At 45.4% G+C, this 15,305-nt stretch overlaps 1 protein-coding gene across 7 annotated transcripts in view; it reads left to right on the top strand.

Moving 5' to 3' along the window:
* Positions 1–15,305, top strand: part of RIPOR2 (RHO family interacting cell polarization regulator 2) — a 214,043-nt gene that overhangs the window by 132,067 nt on the left and 66,671 nt on the right. For 6 of the 7 annotated variants that reach the window (XM_029590784.1, XM_029590787.1, XM_029590785.1 and 3 more), the window contains exons 11-13: positions 2,787–2,935; positions 7,709–7,838; positions 12,872–13,582. In XM_029590784.1, coding sequence (XP_029446644.1) covers positions 2,787–2,935; positions 7,709–7,838; positions 12,872–13,582 — 990 coding nt within the window. Of the gene's footprint in view, positions 1–2,786; positions 2,936–7,708; positions 7,839–8,258; positions 8,406–12,871; positions 13,583–15,305 lie in introns of all 7 variants that reach the window. The other variant, XM_029590790.1, reaches the window with a different exon arrangement.

The following is a 15,305-nucleotide window of genomic DNA, read 5'->3' as shown; positions in this document are numbered from 1 at the left end:
AAGTGCTTCTAGTGGACAGGGCCTGCTTCAAATGCTGCTTGGGAGGGGAGGAGGTAGGACTTGAAACATGGCATGGGCGGCACTGGCGGGTTTAGCGCTTTCACTGGTAGGGAATGGGTGTGCCTATCCTGCACAGGTGGATCCATAAACTTATTTGTATTGATTCTTCAGGGCTGGAACCTTACCAGGCTAGCTTGAACACAGTCTCTTACTTTCAGGGCCTGGATTCTTGTTCGAGAGCGGGGAACGATTACTTCCAAAGCCCCAAATGCTAAGGGTGACCCTTTATGTCTTGGTTCTCATCCCTGGGAGAAGGGTACCTGTGCGTCTCAATATGTTCTGAAGGTGCCAAATAAAACCACTGGAGCCACTGAGGTTTTATTTGGCACTGATGGAATATGGTACAATTAACAATTCACAGCACCACAGGGTCTTTTATTTTTACACTCTCTTACTCAATCTGCGCAGGAATCCCTGGCACCAGAACCAGGCAAACTTTTACCCTCCAGGGCTTGGAAAAGTAGAGTTCCCAGATGGGCAGGACACCTCCTTCCTCCTGGAGAGTATGGAGGGTAGGTCTTCCCTAATCTGCACAGCCCCAGACATGGGGGTTCCCCATGCCCTGAGGTCAAGTGGTGCACAGGCTTCTACCATTTAAAAGCTTAAACCTGAAAAATTTACCCAGAGAGAAAATCCTAAATAGCTAGTGCGTGGACTGGATAAGGAAACTCCTCCTGACCCCGGTCAGTATCCCCGGGCAGGGTTTGCCTGGCTACTCTGACTGGGCCTGAAAAACAACTCAAGCAAAACTTCTCTCTACCGCCTGACTCTTAGCAAACCTACAGGGACTGCCTCCTGAGCTCTCTGTAGGGAGATACTGTATAGACTCTCCAGGGGGACGGCCATTCCAGTCCTCTCAAACAGGCTGATACCTGATTGGATGCATGTTTTGGACACTCTAGCTTTACTCCTTATTCAGTAAGGGGTAATAGCGCGTTGAAAACATGCATCCAACCCCCCCCCACCCCCCGAACCTAATAGCGCCCGCAACGTGCAAATGGATGTTGATGGCCCTATTAGTTATTCCCGTGCCACACATTTTACTTTCAGAAATTAGCGCCTACCCAAAGGTAGGCGCTAATTTCTGCCGGCACTGGGAAAGTGCACAGAAAAGCAGTAAAAACTGCTTTTCTGTGCACCCTCCGACTTAATATCATGGCGATATTAAGTCTGAGGTCCTGAAAGTTAAAAAAAAAAAAAAATTGAAATTGGCCCGCAGCTCGTGGGTTGAAAACCGGACGCTCAATTTTGCCGGTGTCCGGTTTCCGAACCTGTGGCTGTCAGCGGGCAAAATTGAGCGTCGGCTGTCAAACCCGCTGACAGCCGCTACTCCTGTCCAAAAAGAGGCGCTAGGGCAGCCTGAAAGGAAGGGGCTGCATTTGAATGATAAGCTCCCCCCTACACCAACCTGCACTACCACTAGCCGACACAGGAGAACCCAGGACTTACCGGTAGCGTGACCATAGGGTCCACTACATACTATGAAAGATGGAAATGTTTGCCAGATTTCTTCAGAATTATTTATGCTTTGCCACATGAAACTAGGGGACTGTCCCTTAGACCTCCTGCTCCCTGCTGTCCAAGAGAGGGGGTTGACAGGCGGCAATAGCACCAACAGTTCCTATAAATCCTAAATCCGTCATTGCTCCAGCCTCCTACATACTGAAGGCTCCTCTCAATTCTAGAGACTCTAGAGTCCAAAAAAAAACAAAACATTCCCAACAAACTTTACCCAGATTATATACCCTCCTTTGGCTATTCCTAGAGATGATAATCTTTCAGCTCTCTTAAGGGGAAACCCACACTAGAACCCCTTAGTAAACTTTTCTGGAACATTCTCCTTAACAGGCATATAATACTGCTCATTACTGTACCTTCTGCCATCTGATGGCAATTCACTGGTATTGCAGCCTAATGCCTTATTTTTTTTTTTTCAAAACTCCACCACAGAGACAGCTCTTGGTCTCCACCCACCCAAAATCTCTCCAAGTACCAGACTTTTATACACGGCCCCAATCTTGGGATCCTGTCATAGGTGGAGAGGAGTGTGAACTGAATGAAGAGCCACATTTAGGGTTTGCTGTAAAAATATACTTTTCACTACCTTTCCCAGAACACTAAAAAGGATGCCAGACCACCAGAGTTGATGACTCCCATGTTAGTGGCTTTTTAAGAAATCAGCAGAAATGTGTTGAAGATTTGCTTGGTAGGGTCAGGGCAAGAGGCTTATTCTTGGAGAAAGAGAGGAGAATGACAGTCCCAGTAATTGCCTAGTGCAGGCTGGAACTCCAAGAGCAGACATAGCTGGAGGATGAAAAGCATTTTAAAAGAGAAAACAAGAGAGGGAATCTGCTTTCCTCCCCCCCCCCCCCTGTATTAGACCCTTTAGATTGAGCTGGATGCCCTGTCTTTCCCAGCTCTAAAATTATAGACAACTAAGACTGTAAAAAGAGGTCTAAAAGCATAGTCATGATGCAATAAACCAATCATGTTAAACTCAGCTGATTTCAGGTTTCTCTGCAGTACACCTAAACACCTGTGATTAATTGTTTTTCTACAAAATGAAAGGTTGGGGTTTCAAGGACAAAATACAGTTTTAAAATAAATAGAGCTGTTATCTCGAAGGAAAATAGTGTCTGATACAAGTTAACAGTAATAAAACAGCATTCTGTTTAATAGAAACAGCTACAGCTCCCATTTCACTTATAATTGTGCTACTTTACTAGGTCACGGAACTGAAAGGACTGGCCACTCACATCCTCGTCGGAAGCGTAACCTGTGAAACTAAAGACTTGTTCTCAGCAAGACCTCAGGTGGTTGCTGTTGACATCAATGACCTTGGAACCATAAAACTAAATCTTGAAGTCTCCTGGTAGTAAGTAGAGCTGGCTATTTCACTTTTTACTGGTCAGCATCAAAGGACAAAGCAGACATCTATTCCCCTTTCTTCTCTCAATAAATGTCCTAAATCATGCAATGTTTAAGAAATGTGTCTGTATGGGGGTTTTTTTTTAGTTCATATTTTATTTGTGTCAGTATGTTTTATAACCAAAGATATTTTTCAGAATTTACAACTTGTGCTTTTATGAACCAGTTTTCCTTGACATACCCAGATCAGTCCAGACAAGTGGGTTTTGCATCCCTACCAGCAGATGGAGGCAGAGAACAAAAGATTTGAGGCACTGCTACATAACAGAGAATGCCACCTGCAGTCCTCCAGTATTTCTCTGTCTCCAGCAGATGTAGAGGTGCAAACCTGCAGTTCTGATTGAAAGTTGAAATTAGGAGAAGTCTTGGATCAGCTCCCTGAGGTGCTAGGTTCCTTTGTGGGCCATCCCTGGGGTTGAGCCAGGAAACCGGGAGGTTGGATACCCCTGACTGCTGTGGCCCGTTGTCTCCGGAGACCTTGATAGCCAGGGGACTGGCTCACTCTGGATTTCTGAAGTCCCCTCCTACCAGCTGCTTTCTCTATTCAGGAAGTATCCCTTTTGTGATCCTTTGCATTGTTTGTTTTAGTTTAAAAAAAAAAAAAAGGAGCTGAAGTATTAGAGACAGGAGAATCAGTCTGAGGTTCAGTCCCGGGGCGGTCAACCAGCGGGAGATGCCGGGTTTGGCAGGATGGTTAGGGCAAGGAGTGTGCCATGTTTTGTTTATTTTTCCCCGGCGAGGATATCTTTTTGTGCGTGGCACACTTTTCGCACGGCGCTTGGGCTGCCGCCATTTTCCCACTCACCGCTTGTGTCGGTGCTTTTGCGTGTTTTGCGTGGTTCAGCAGGCCAGTCACAGGTTGCCGCCTTCTTCGGAGCGGTGCACTCGGACCGCGCTGCGACTGCATGCTTCATAGTGGCCAAACTGCGCATGGAGGCTTGCAGGGCCTGCGGGCTCTGGTTGGCCCAGCTTAATTCTCGTTCCCTCTGCACAAGCTGTGCTTCAGGGGAGGAGGGATCCTCCACGAAGGGTCCAAAGGCCAGGAGGGCCTCCTGGTTCACGGGAGCCATATTGGTGGCCAAGGGAGGGGTTTGTCTCTGTTGCAGCTGCATCCTCGAGGGATCACAGCCAGGGGACTCCACCCTGCCGGGAATCCAGTGACTCCCCTCCTCCACTCTCTCCTGCAGTGCAGGGGCCTGAGGAAGGTAGGAAGGGGGGTATGGACTCAGAGAACAGTCTCCTTGAGCAAGGGTTCAAAGATCCGGAGGGGTTTTCCTCCGAATTTGTCCTGCTGTTGCACAAAGCTTTCATGGCTAGGAAGGGTGCAGGAGAGAGGAGATCCAGGGAGAGATGACCAGTTCCGCCCAAAGGCTTCGGCGGGTGCTTCTGGGGACTTGCTTAAGTGGCTGGGGTTGCGTGGCAGTTGTGCAGAGGGTGACCCCAGGGACTTGGATGACTTGGTAGAGATGTAGGAAGATCCAGCCTCACCGCAGGGAGCGGATCAGGATGGGGGTCAGATCCCTGATCCTTATGTAAGCAAGGATGATCCAGAGCTCGATGAGGGGCCCGTGACTGAGGGGGATGATCTTCAGGTGGTTTGCCTGTTTAAGAAGGAGGAGTTCCGACCCCTCATTCCTCAGGTGTTGGAAGAATTGAGGGTTAAGCTGACTCAGGAGGAGTCGGACAATGAAGGCATGAATCTGGTCCTGGATGAGCTGCCTGGTCCGCCCAGTACCTTTCCGTTGCCTAAGAAAATTCAAAAGCTGGTCAGCCAGGAGTGGGAGTTCCTGGAAGTGGGCTTGACGGTCAGTAGGGCGATGGAGGAGCATTTGGATGGCCTGAAGACTCCTAAGGTGGATGCGGCGGTCTCTGCAGTGACTAAGAAGACCACAGTCCTGGTGACGGGTTCCTCCCCTCTGAAGGATGTTCAGCACCGCAAATTGAAGATTCATTTGAAGCACATGTTTGAAGTGTCAGCCTTGAGTCTTCGGGCCGCGGTGTGTGCTAGCATGGTGCAGCGGGCCTGTCTGTGCCGGATTCAGAAGCCACAAGAACAGGTGTCCACCTGTATGCTCAGTCCCTTCAGGCAGCATGTCTGGAGGCTGGAGTGGCCTTTGTGGCGGTTGCTTTGTATGATTTGGTGCGCACGTCCACCAGGAGCATGGTCTCGGCGGTGGTGGCACGCAGGCTTCTGTGGTTGTGTAATTGTGCAGTCTTCCTTTTAAGGGGAAACTGCTATTCGGGGAGGAGCTGGATCAGCTGATGAAGTCCCTAGGGGAATCCAAAGGGAGCAAACTGCTGGGGGATAAGAAGAGCATTAAGAAGGTCTTTCCACCCAGGTCCCGTTTTTGGGATTCAAGGAGGTTTCATTCCAGGAGAAGGAGCCTCAGCCTTGGGGCCAAAGGAGTTGTCAGAACAGCAGCATCCCTTTCAGAGTTCTGGCAGATCCTCCAGAGGCCTTACCCCCTCCGGTCAGGGGACCGGAGGGGGTAAGGCCTCTCAGTGAAGCCAGGCTTGCCTACTTCTCACTGGGAGTGGTAGGGGGCAGATTGTCCCATTTTATATAGGAGTGGGCCTCGGACTAGTGGGTTCTGGAGTTTGTAAGAGGCGGTTATGCCTTCGAATTTTCATGCCTGGTCAGGGAAGCCTTCATGGAGTGCCACTGCTCGTCCTGAAGCAAACAGAAAGCAGTAGAGGGGAATCTGCAAAGGTTGATAAGCTTAGAAGCTATAATTCTGGTTCTGCTGAGCGAGCGGGGATGGGGGAGCTATTCCATTTATTGTGTGGTACCCAAAAAGGAGGTCACCTTCCATCCCATTTTGGATTTTCAAAAGGTAAACATAGCCTTGTGGGTACCGTGTTTCCGGATGGAGACATTGCCTATGGTGTTAGCAGCAGTTCACAAAGGAGAGTTCCCAGCATCCTTGGATCTAACCAAAGCTTATCTACATATTCCCATTCAAAAGGCAATCAGAAATTCCTGCAATTCATGGAACTAGGACATCACTTCCAGTTTCATGCCCTTCCCTTCAGGATGGGTCTTAAACCACATTCGACTAGATTGCAGGCAGCCTCTTGGGCAGAATGTCAGTTGGTGTCTGCCCAAAAGATGTGTAGGACCACGATGTGGTCCTCACTTCATACTTTCACCAAGCATTACCTATTGGATATTCGGGCATAGGAGGATGCGACTTTTGGTGAAAGTGTGTTGAGAGCAGGTCTTTCAGGTTCCAACCCTGGGGTTTCTGGTTCACCTTATGAAAGGGGAATGCTATCTACTCATTGGCTTGGGTACAAGTCAATACTGAGGGACTGCAGGTGGCACTCTCTGTTATTAGGCAGTGCCTCAAAGATTTTGTTCTCTGCCTCCATCTGCTGGTAGGAATGCAAAACCCACTTGTTGTTATTACAGGAATGAAAATTAGCAGGTAAAAACCAGTTTTCTTTTCTCAAAGGTTCCTTTGCCTTACTCTCTTTAGGTTTGGAACTAAAGCATTATTTAAGGAATTAAAGAACCACTGAAGAAATCCTCCTGCAGTATTAGCTTATCTATCAGGACTATTTGTTGCCCTCATTGAAAAAATTCAATAAAGATTGTTTGTCATGCTAATTTAGAGGGTATTTTTCAAAAGGATTTACACGTTTCAATGTAATGTAGTCATTTTCAAAAGGCATTTACCCGCATAAAGTGCATTTTCACAAGTAAATCCTATGGGCAATTCAATGGCATATAGGATGTATATGCCATTGAATTGTCATGTAGCAATTTTCAAAAGCCAATTTTAAGGAAGTAAATGCTTTTGAAAATCAGGCCCATAATGTAATATATACTTAACAGTTCCCTACCTCTGATTCTTGCTTTCCATGTAGGATGTCAATCATTACTTCCCTCCTCTCCTTACTAATTATTATGCCAAGCCTATATACTCACCTTTTCAGGGTTCAAATCCTGCTGACATACTTTTGAGCTTGGGCAAGTCACTTCACCCTCATTGCCTCAGGAACAAATGTAAGGGGTCATTTACTAAGTTGCAGCATTTTCCCTCCGGTAAATACCATGGGAAAAATACCACAGGTTAGTTCCCCCCAAAAAAGCTATTCGATGGCATCCTATGGCCACCATCTTCATAACGGGGTCTAGCAGCATGAAACCCCCCCCCTCTCAGAATAGGGAAAACCCCCAGGATCTCTTGAGACCCCCCTGATTCCTCCCCCCCCCCCAGTCACCCCCATGAGGTGGCCAAAGAAGGCAAAAAAACAGATGTGAATTAAATGAAGGCCCCAACTGAACGTTCCATTTGATATCAACGCCCCACCCAGAGCTTGCACCCCCTACCTGTAATCCCACCCCTCTGGTTCATACTATAAAACCCCTGGTGCCTTCTCTTTGTTTTGTATCCTCCCCCTCCCCATCTCCATATTTACCCACCTCTTGTATTACACTTCATGCATCTGACAAAGTGCACTCTGTCCTCAAAAGCTCATGCCTCAGTAAATTGGTTAGTCTATAGGTGCCAGCCCCCTCTTGTCATGTTCGCTACACCAGACTAGCATGGCTATACCTCTGAAAGTTTTCTTTCCTGAATGTCTCTGCACTTTTCCCTGCCAAAATGCATCTGGCCTGAACTGGAACCGTTATTATGACGTTAAAAGGCGAAAAACTATTTGCACTGGGGTGGGTGTGCTTTCATGACCTGAGGAAAGTCCTGTTGTTTTGCAGCCCATTTGATAGTGAGGACCTGACCCCATCCACAGGCAATGTAAACAAGGCATCGGCTCTCCAAAGAAGGGCCTCCATCTACAGCCAGGGTACGCCAGAGACGCCAACCTTCAAGGACCACTCATTTTTCGTAAGTTTGGTTTGATGTCTCAAGTGTTTGTCAAATGAGGAATTCAATGGCTTTAGCAAACACCACAACCTACGAACTCAATTACACTTAGCCTCTAATAGATACTTTTAAATGCTTTGCAAGCCTTGGGCTCTATGTGTTTAGCCTGATTCTTATCAGCAAGCAAAATGCTGCCTGCGGTATCTGTTTTATAAGTGAGGTCAGTGCAACAGATAACGATTGTTAATTACTATTAGGCTGCAGTAGTTTTCTGATGCCTTTTCTGTGCTTAGTCATAGCACAAAAGAAAATTAGGATAAGCCCTGTTTTAAGCTTTCACTATATCGTCTTCTAAAATTAGCATCTGTAAAACCATGTTTCAGTCCGGCAGTTCCACCTGTGTGCATTCACTAACTCCCCTTCTTGCTTTAACCGATAAAGAACTGGCTGCACCCTCCACAAGACAGGCTGCGACTGTCAGTTCTGGAGGCCCTACAGGACTCTTTCTTTGACAAGCTGCGAAGAAGTCGCTCTTTTAGTGATCTGCCATCGCTCAGGCTGAGGCCTAGCACAGGGTGTGAGCGATATGTGAGTTTGGTTGGGGGGGGGGGGGGGAAGATGTGTGTGGTGAATGGGTGGGACTGGTCAAGTGGCTTTTATGTGCATGCCCTGGCTATTTTTTTTTTTTGCACTTTGCTGCCCTTTGCTGTTTTGCTGATTGGTTACTGGTAGGAAACATTTACCATATACACGCAAAGTACATGAAAGCAATCTAGAGATGGAAATATTCTGTTGTGGCTACATGGCACAGCATCATCGGGGTTTTATATGTGCTACAATGCCTGCTTCCATTTTAATTTGCATTGTAATAATGCATTGTAAAGAAAAATATCTTCATACATTCAGATATAGTTGTACAGTAGATGCCTAATTGACCTGTGCAAAATCAATCTAGATAATATTGCTTTGCTTTAGTTTTCCTAGACCAAATCTAAGTTACCATAGATGCGAAGATGCAGTTACCATCTACTGATTACAATTAGCAGAACAGTGCTGGGCTTATTTGAGTGACTTCTGCCTCCTCTGTCTTTGGATTGCCATTCTGCACACATCAGTTTATTTTGCTGCCTGACACTAAAGATTTACTATTTGCAAGGAAAACTCAGAAATATGACCCCTCAAAGTTTCAGCTTTTTATCCCTTAAAATCTGTTTGGCTGGATTGGACCCCTGCAGATACTCCTTATGGATATGGCCTTCAGCCTACTATAGTTTTAAGTTTTGAAAGGAATCTTAAAGTTCCTTTATCATTTCTTTGGGGACAAATAAAAGCAAAGAGTTTCTTAAAAAAAAAACAACTTTGGGATGTCTGTAGCCAAGTATCAAATTCCCCAGTGCTTTTGGAGCTGTTAAATAATTTCAAGATAATTGGCAGGCTAACCAATTGTGTGTACTTCTATGAGCTTCTGGCAAAACAAAAGAAACATATTACCCCGAGGTAGGATTGTTGGAAGTTGTGGGAACTTTGACTGACACAATTAGATACTGCCGCATGCCTTACTATGTAAAATCTTCAGGGAGACCAGCAGAGAGAGGGGAGTCGCACAAGTTCGGAACCTGTGTAGCCTCACTATACTAACTGCAGACACAGGGTCCCAACAGTTCCTTCAGGAATCATCTCCAGGAAGCCTCTCCATGGATATAGTTTTTCCAAATGACAACTCAGCTGCAAATATTGCTTCTACTAAATGGTTCAAATACAGTTTGAGTAAAGTATCCACAGCATGCCATAATCCAAACAGAAAAGTGCATCAACATCAGAAACATGTTGTAGCCCCATTGTAATAATACGCAGTGAGCAAAGACATGGAATTGATTTGTTCATTGAATACAACCGAAGCCAGCAGAGAAAAGCAATATCGTGGTGATGCATTCCAGTGTGCTTGCCTTAGACATAAAAAAAAAAGCCTACTGTATTGTGCAGCGCTGTGATAAGAGTCCTGTTGGATCACTAGCTGTACATGCATTGTGGACAGCTTTATAAATAAAATAAAAATTAAACTTAGTGTACAATAATATTCACTCAACATGCATAATTTTCTTAAAGAAGTTATAAAGTACATAACCTAAACAAATTCTGTTTGAGTCAATGATTGATTAATGGTAGATTTTCCTGAAGAAGGACCAGCACAAGCTCAGAAAATCAGTTTTCACTGAGCTAACTGGCTATATCATAATTATTTATCTCTGGCTTTTCCACCACATAATATCTGCAAAATTCTTTGCCTTCTCTTCTTCAAAGCTCATCAATTCCTATGCCAAACTTTACTAGTTTCATGTTGGACTACTTTAACGTTCTTTTAGCTGAACTCACTGCCTCTATTTTTTTTGTTTTGATGAGGCAGTTTTCGCCTGCTCCTTTGGGCTTCCAGCTCAATCAGAAAGTCGGCTGGGTTTTGACCTCATGAGCTTTCATTTCCAACAATCCAGGGATTTTTGCCCTATTTTATATCCCCTCCCAATTTATTTTAATCCAGTTATTTCTGTGGCAGTCCACGGCAAGGGGCTTTAAATCTGGCTACTTGCTGTCACCATTTAATGATGCCTCTGTCTCCCTCCCCACAAGGGCTGTGACTTCTGTCTTCCCTGTATCCCTAGCCTCAACCAACACAGAGAGCGAAAGACCTGAACCGAGAATCAAACCCAAGTCCCTTCACATCCGCTAGGCCAGGCCTTCTCACCTCTTCTTCTCAATGCTTCAACATCTTCACATCTCAGTAGCATGCCTTCTTTTTCAGTTACTTTGCAGCTCTCCAGCCTCTCCCTTATTACCCTGCCAATGCCAGTAGTAGCATCAGGCACACTAGGTGTGCTCCTAGAGTGCCACGGTGCTGGGGGTGGCACAACAATGGCATTTCTTCAGGATTGGTGCAAGGATATTTGGCGCCCTAGGCAAACCTTCAGCCATGCCCCTCCCCCCCCCCCCCCCCCCCCCGCTCAATCCCAGAGTCTTTTCTCTCTCCTTCAAAGGCATCCTTATCCCATCCCTCATCCAATCCTTATTCTTTCCCTCCCTCCCTTCTCCACATTCCTGCTCTCCTACTCAATCTCCCAGTCCTTGCTCATGTCCCCACCCCCCAATCCAAATATCCGCTCCCCCATCCCCAGGCTTCTCTCCCACCGATCCCCTTTCTTCCCTCCCCACCTGGGGCCACTCTCTCTCTCCCTCTCTTCTCTCTCCCTCAATCCCCCCTCACCCAATCTAAGTCCCTGCTCTCCCCTTCAATCTGCAAATTCCCACTCTCCCACTTAATCCTTCAGTCCCTAGCCCACTCTCTCCTCTCCAGCCATCTCTTTCTCCCTCCATGCCATCTCCCCAGGTCCTGCTATTGGAGCCCCTGTACTCCCCTCAGGGCTCCTCTCTCTCCCTTCCCACCTCTGCTGTCTGACCCAGCCTTTCTTGTTCTCTGTCCTGTAACCCCACTGGCAGGCTTACCTGCAGCCCAGCTTGTTTGCAACTGTCTTCCTCAGCTCCATATTCTCCATGGCCCAGGTTTACAGTCGTGCTGCCTCTGATGACTCAGTGCACTGCTTCTGCAAGAGGCCCCTCACGCTGGGTCTGCTCGGCTGGAGCAGGTCTCCTCTTATTCCTTCTCATGCACCCCTGTTCCTGCTCCATTCCCCCTCAAGTGCTCACGGCAGCAGATAGCATGAGCTTCTCTACTGCATGCGCACACGAGGATTTCCTGCCTTCCATTCCAGGCTTGGGCTTCCAATAATAACGATGCTGCTGCTGTGGGGGGTGGGGCAGGCACAAAGGCCTGAGAGTGAACGATATGAGAGAGGTGTTTAAGCTGCAGTTGGCCGGACCACTGATAGTAAATATTCTTATTTTATTTATTTATTTAAAGTTTTTACTATACTGACATTCGTTAGAAACATCACATTCTCATGGTGCCACACCTTGGAATAATCTCTCTCCAGAAACTGAAGATTCTCCATCACTAACCATCTTCCACTCACAACTAAAAACACATTTCTTCAAACTCACTTCTGCTCACTCCCTCAGTTAAGGGTAGATTTTAAAAGGAGCGCGCATGGTGTACATGTGCACTCCCTACCCGGCATGTGCACATGTACACCCGATTTTCTAACTTGCACGCGCAAGTTATAAAATCAGGGGTCGGCACGCAGAAAAGGGTGCACAATTGTGCACCTTGCGCGTGCTGAGCCACGCTGCCTTCTCCCGTTCCCTTCCCCTAACCTGACCTTCCCACCCCTTCCCCTAACTTTTCCTCCCCCTAGCCCTACTCTAACCCCCCAAAAGTTTTATTTTACCTTTTGCGCCTGCCTCTGGGCAGGCGCAAGTTGCGCGCACCGGCAGCCTGCCAGCACGCAATCCTCTACCACAGCGGCAATGGCCACTATGTCGGAGGCCTCTGGCCCACCCCCGGACCGCCCCTTTTGTAAAGTCCCGGGACTTACACGCGTCGCTGGGCCTTTTTAAAATAGTCCCTGGTGCGCGTAACCCTTTTAAAATCCGGCCCTTAATTTCCAAAATTTACCAGTCTAGTATCCACTGAACTTGTTTTGCACATTGTATGTAAGTTACCATGGTCAAAGGCACCATATATATCCATAAATAAATACCTTTATAACTATTGTACCAGTCTGATTCACAATATTTTAAACCAGGGGATCTCAAGTTTCAGCCAGTAAGAGCCACAAATAAGTTTATGTATTTGGATATCAAAAAAAGTAAAGCCATGAGATTTATTTGCCTGCAGTGGCTCTAATATGATCACTTTGCATAGTTTGGTTATCCTGAAATCCAGAGCTATTTGTAACCCTGGCGTATTGGACATTCCTGCCTGATGTTAGTAAAACACTATTTGACTCATCCTGCTTACCAAATGAAGATATGCGGGCTTTCTGAGTGTTTTCTATATCATATGTTTTCTTTCATTTGCTCTGGCTACATATAAAATCATAGTTTCTCTTATCTTGTTTAAGAAAGTCATGTGATTTAATTGTATCTCTTTATTGCTGTTTCAGTCTCATTTGCCTGATGATGTCTTTGAAAACGGGGTGACAGCAAATGAGAAAAGACCACTGTCTCTCAGTTTTGGTGATCTTCCCAATGGCGACTGCACCCCACCCTCCAGATCAACTGCTTCATCTGATGCCCTTGGCCTTTCCAACCCTGAGATTACCATCACTCCTCCAGATCTCAGTCTTAGGGACATAATGTCAAATCCCCCATCCGTGGGCAGCTGTTGTGCCAGCTCCTCTGCAGAGCCGATGCTTCAGGTGAAAGGCTTGCCAGCACAATTAGACCACACCGAACAGAGGACAGCTTCCAATGTCTGCCAAAAGCCCCCAGCTCCTGCCAGTGATAACCTGTTTTTAGATACTAATGTCCCAGTATCACTTTTGCAAGACCCAGATGAGGTTTCTGAACTGAAGCCTGTAGAACTGGACACCTCTGAAGGGAACATCACCAAGCAGCTGGTGAAAAGACTGACTTCAGCAGAGACACCAACAACACAGGAGAGGCTGATCTCAACAGAGGTGCCAAGGACACTGGAGAAGCTATACTATGACGGCTCTGTAAGTTGTGAATCTGAAGGATACAGGTCTTACTTAGATGGAAGCTTGGAAGAAGCACTGCAGGGACTTCTTCTAGCTCTGGAGCCTTATAAAGACCATTATAAAGAATTTCAAGTCTTGGATCAGAAGTTAATGGAGTTGGAAGACATTCTAAAAGTAAGTACGCTTAAAAATAATAAATCTACATAAATGAATTTCAATTACAAATAATCAAATCTTTTACAGAGAAAAACTTCACTAGAAAAGGTGCAGAGGAGGAGGTGCATTCCATTCCCTTTGCCATTTACGAAATGGTAAAGGGAATGGAACGCTCCCTTATGTTGTGAGGCTACACAGATTAGGGATCTTCAGCTTGGAACAGAGGCGGCTGAGAGGGGACATAATAGAAATCTAAAAAATCATGAGTTGGGTGGAACAGGTAAATAAAGGATGATTATTTACCCTTTCAAATATTAAATTTCAAATTTCAAATATAAAAAAAATACAAAACTTCTCCCCCAATCCAATGACACTATTCAACATAGTGAATAAGCTTATTGCTGATATGAACCCTGCAACCTCTTGCACAAATAAAATCTATGTCAAGACCTAGCCAAATTTTTCAAAAATAAAATCAATAAAATAATCGAAAACATAAACAAAACCCTCTCCAAAACACAACTCTATTCACGAAAGATGTAAGCCCATGGTCCACCTTTGATTATTTCTTGACCATAGAAATAGACAGACTAATTAAATCCCTAAATCCTGCCAACCATGATCTCAATAAAATCCCAATACACACCCTAAAAGAAATATCCCATACCATCACCCCAGTAATCACAAACATCATAAACAACTCTTTGAAAGAAGGAGCATTGCCTGACTGCCTAAAAATCGCTATAATCAAACCCATTTAAAAAAAAAAAAAGAACCTAGATCCCACAGAGCTTAATAATTATAGGCCCATCTCAAACTTATCCCTTCTCTCCAAACTAACTGAAAAGGTAGTACTCAAACAACTCAATGAACATTTAGAACAGAATAACATACTATACCCAGCACAATATGGTTTCCGAAAACACTTTAGCATAGAAACCTTACTCCTCGCCCTATCAGATACAATCATAAGAGGCTTCGATACTGGCCAACGCCACATCCTCATAATGCTAGATCTATCTGCGGCCTTTCACAGTCTGTTACACAGATTTACTGAAATTGGCCTGACTGGGACAACATTGGATTGGTTCAGATCATTTCTCCATAACAGATCATTTCAAGTACATATTAATAAATCCAAATCAGATTCAATACCATTAGAAACCGGAGTCCCACAAGGCTCAGCATTATCAGCCACACTGTTTAATATATATCTCCTCCCATTATGTCAATTCCTCTCTAGTCTCGTCATCACATACTTCATATATGCTGACGACATCCAACTTATCATACCGGTGACAGACACACTAAAAAACGGATTCAAACTATCAGCCTCATATCTCAACGACATAAAAAAACTCCTAAGCCAAATGCGACTCTGTCTCAACATGGACAAGACAAAATGCATTCTCCTGCAAAGAAAAAGTACCACACCCAACACAGACAACATCATACAAATCGACAATACTATCATCAAACTCAGTGATAAAGTGAACGATCTGGGTATATAGATAGACCCTGAATTAAATCTCAAAAAGCACATATCCGCAAAGATCAAAGAAGGTTTCAACAAATTTTTAACACTGAAACGATTAAAACCACTGCTAAACCAAACTGACTTCAGAACCATACTACAATCTCTGATCTTTACAAGCTTTGACTACTGTAACTCCCTGATGTTAGGCTTACCTAAATCAACTATACAACCCCTCCAAATTTTACGCAACGCGGCAGCTAGAAT

This window comes from Rhinatrema bivittatum, chromosome 2 (genome assembly GCF_901001135.1).
Source record: "Rhinatrema bivittatum chromosome 2, aRhiBiv1.1, whole genome shotgun sequence".
NCBI classification, from domain to species: domain Eukaryota; kingdom Metazoa; phylum Chordata; class Amphibia; order Gymnophiona; family Rhinatrematidae; genus Rhinatrema; species Rhinatrema bivittatum.
The sequence above is the reverse complement of the archived record's forward strand: the minus strand, read 5'-3'. Positions and strand labels throughout refer to the sequence as shown.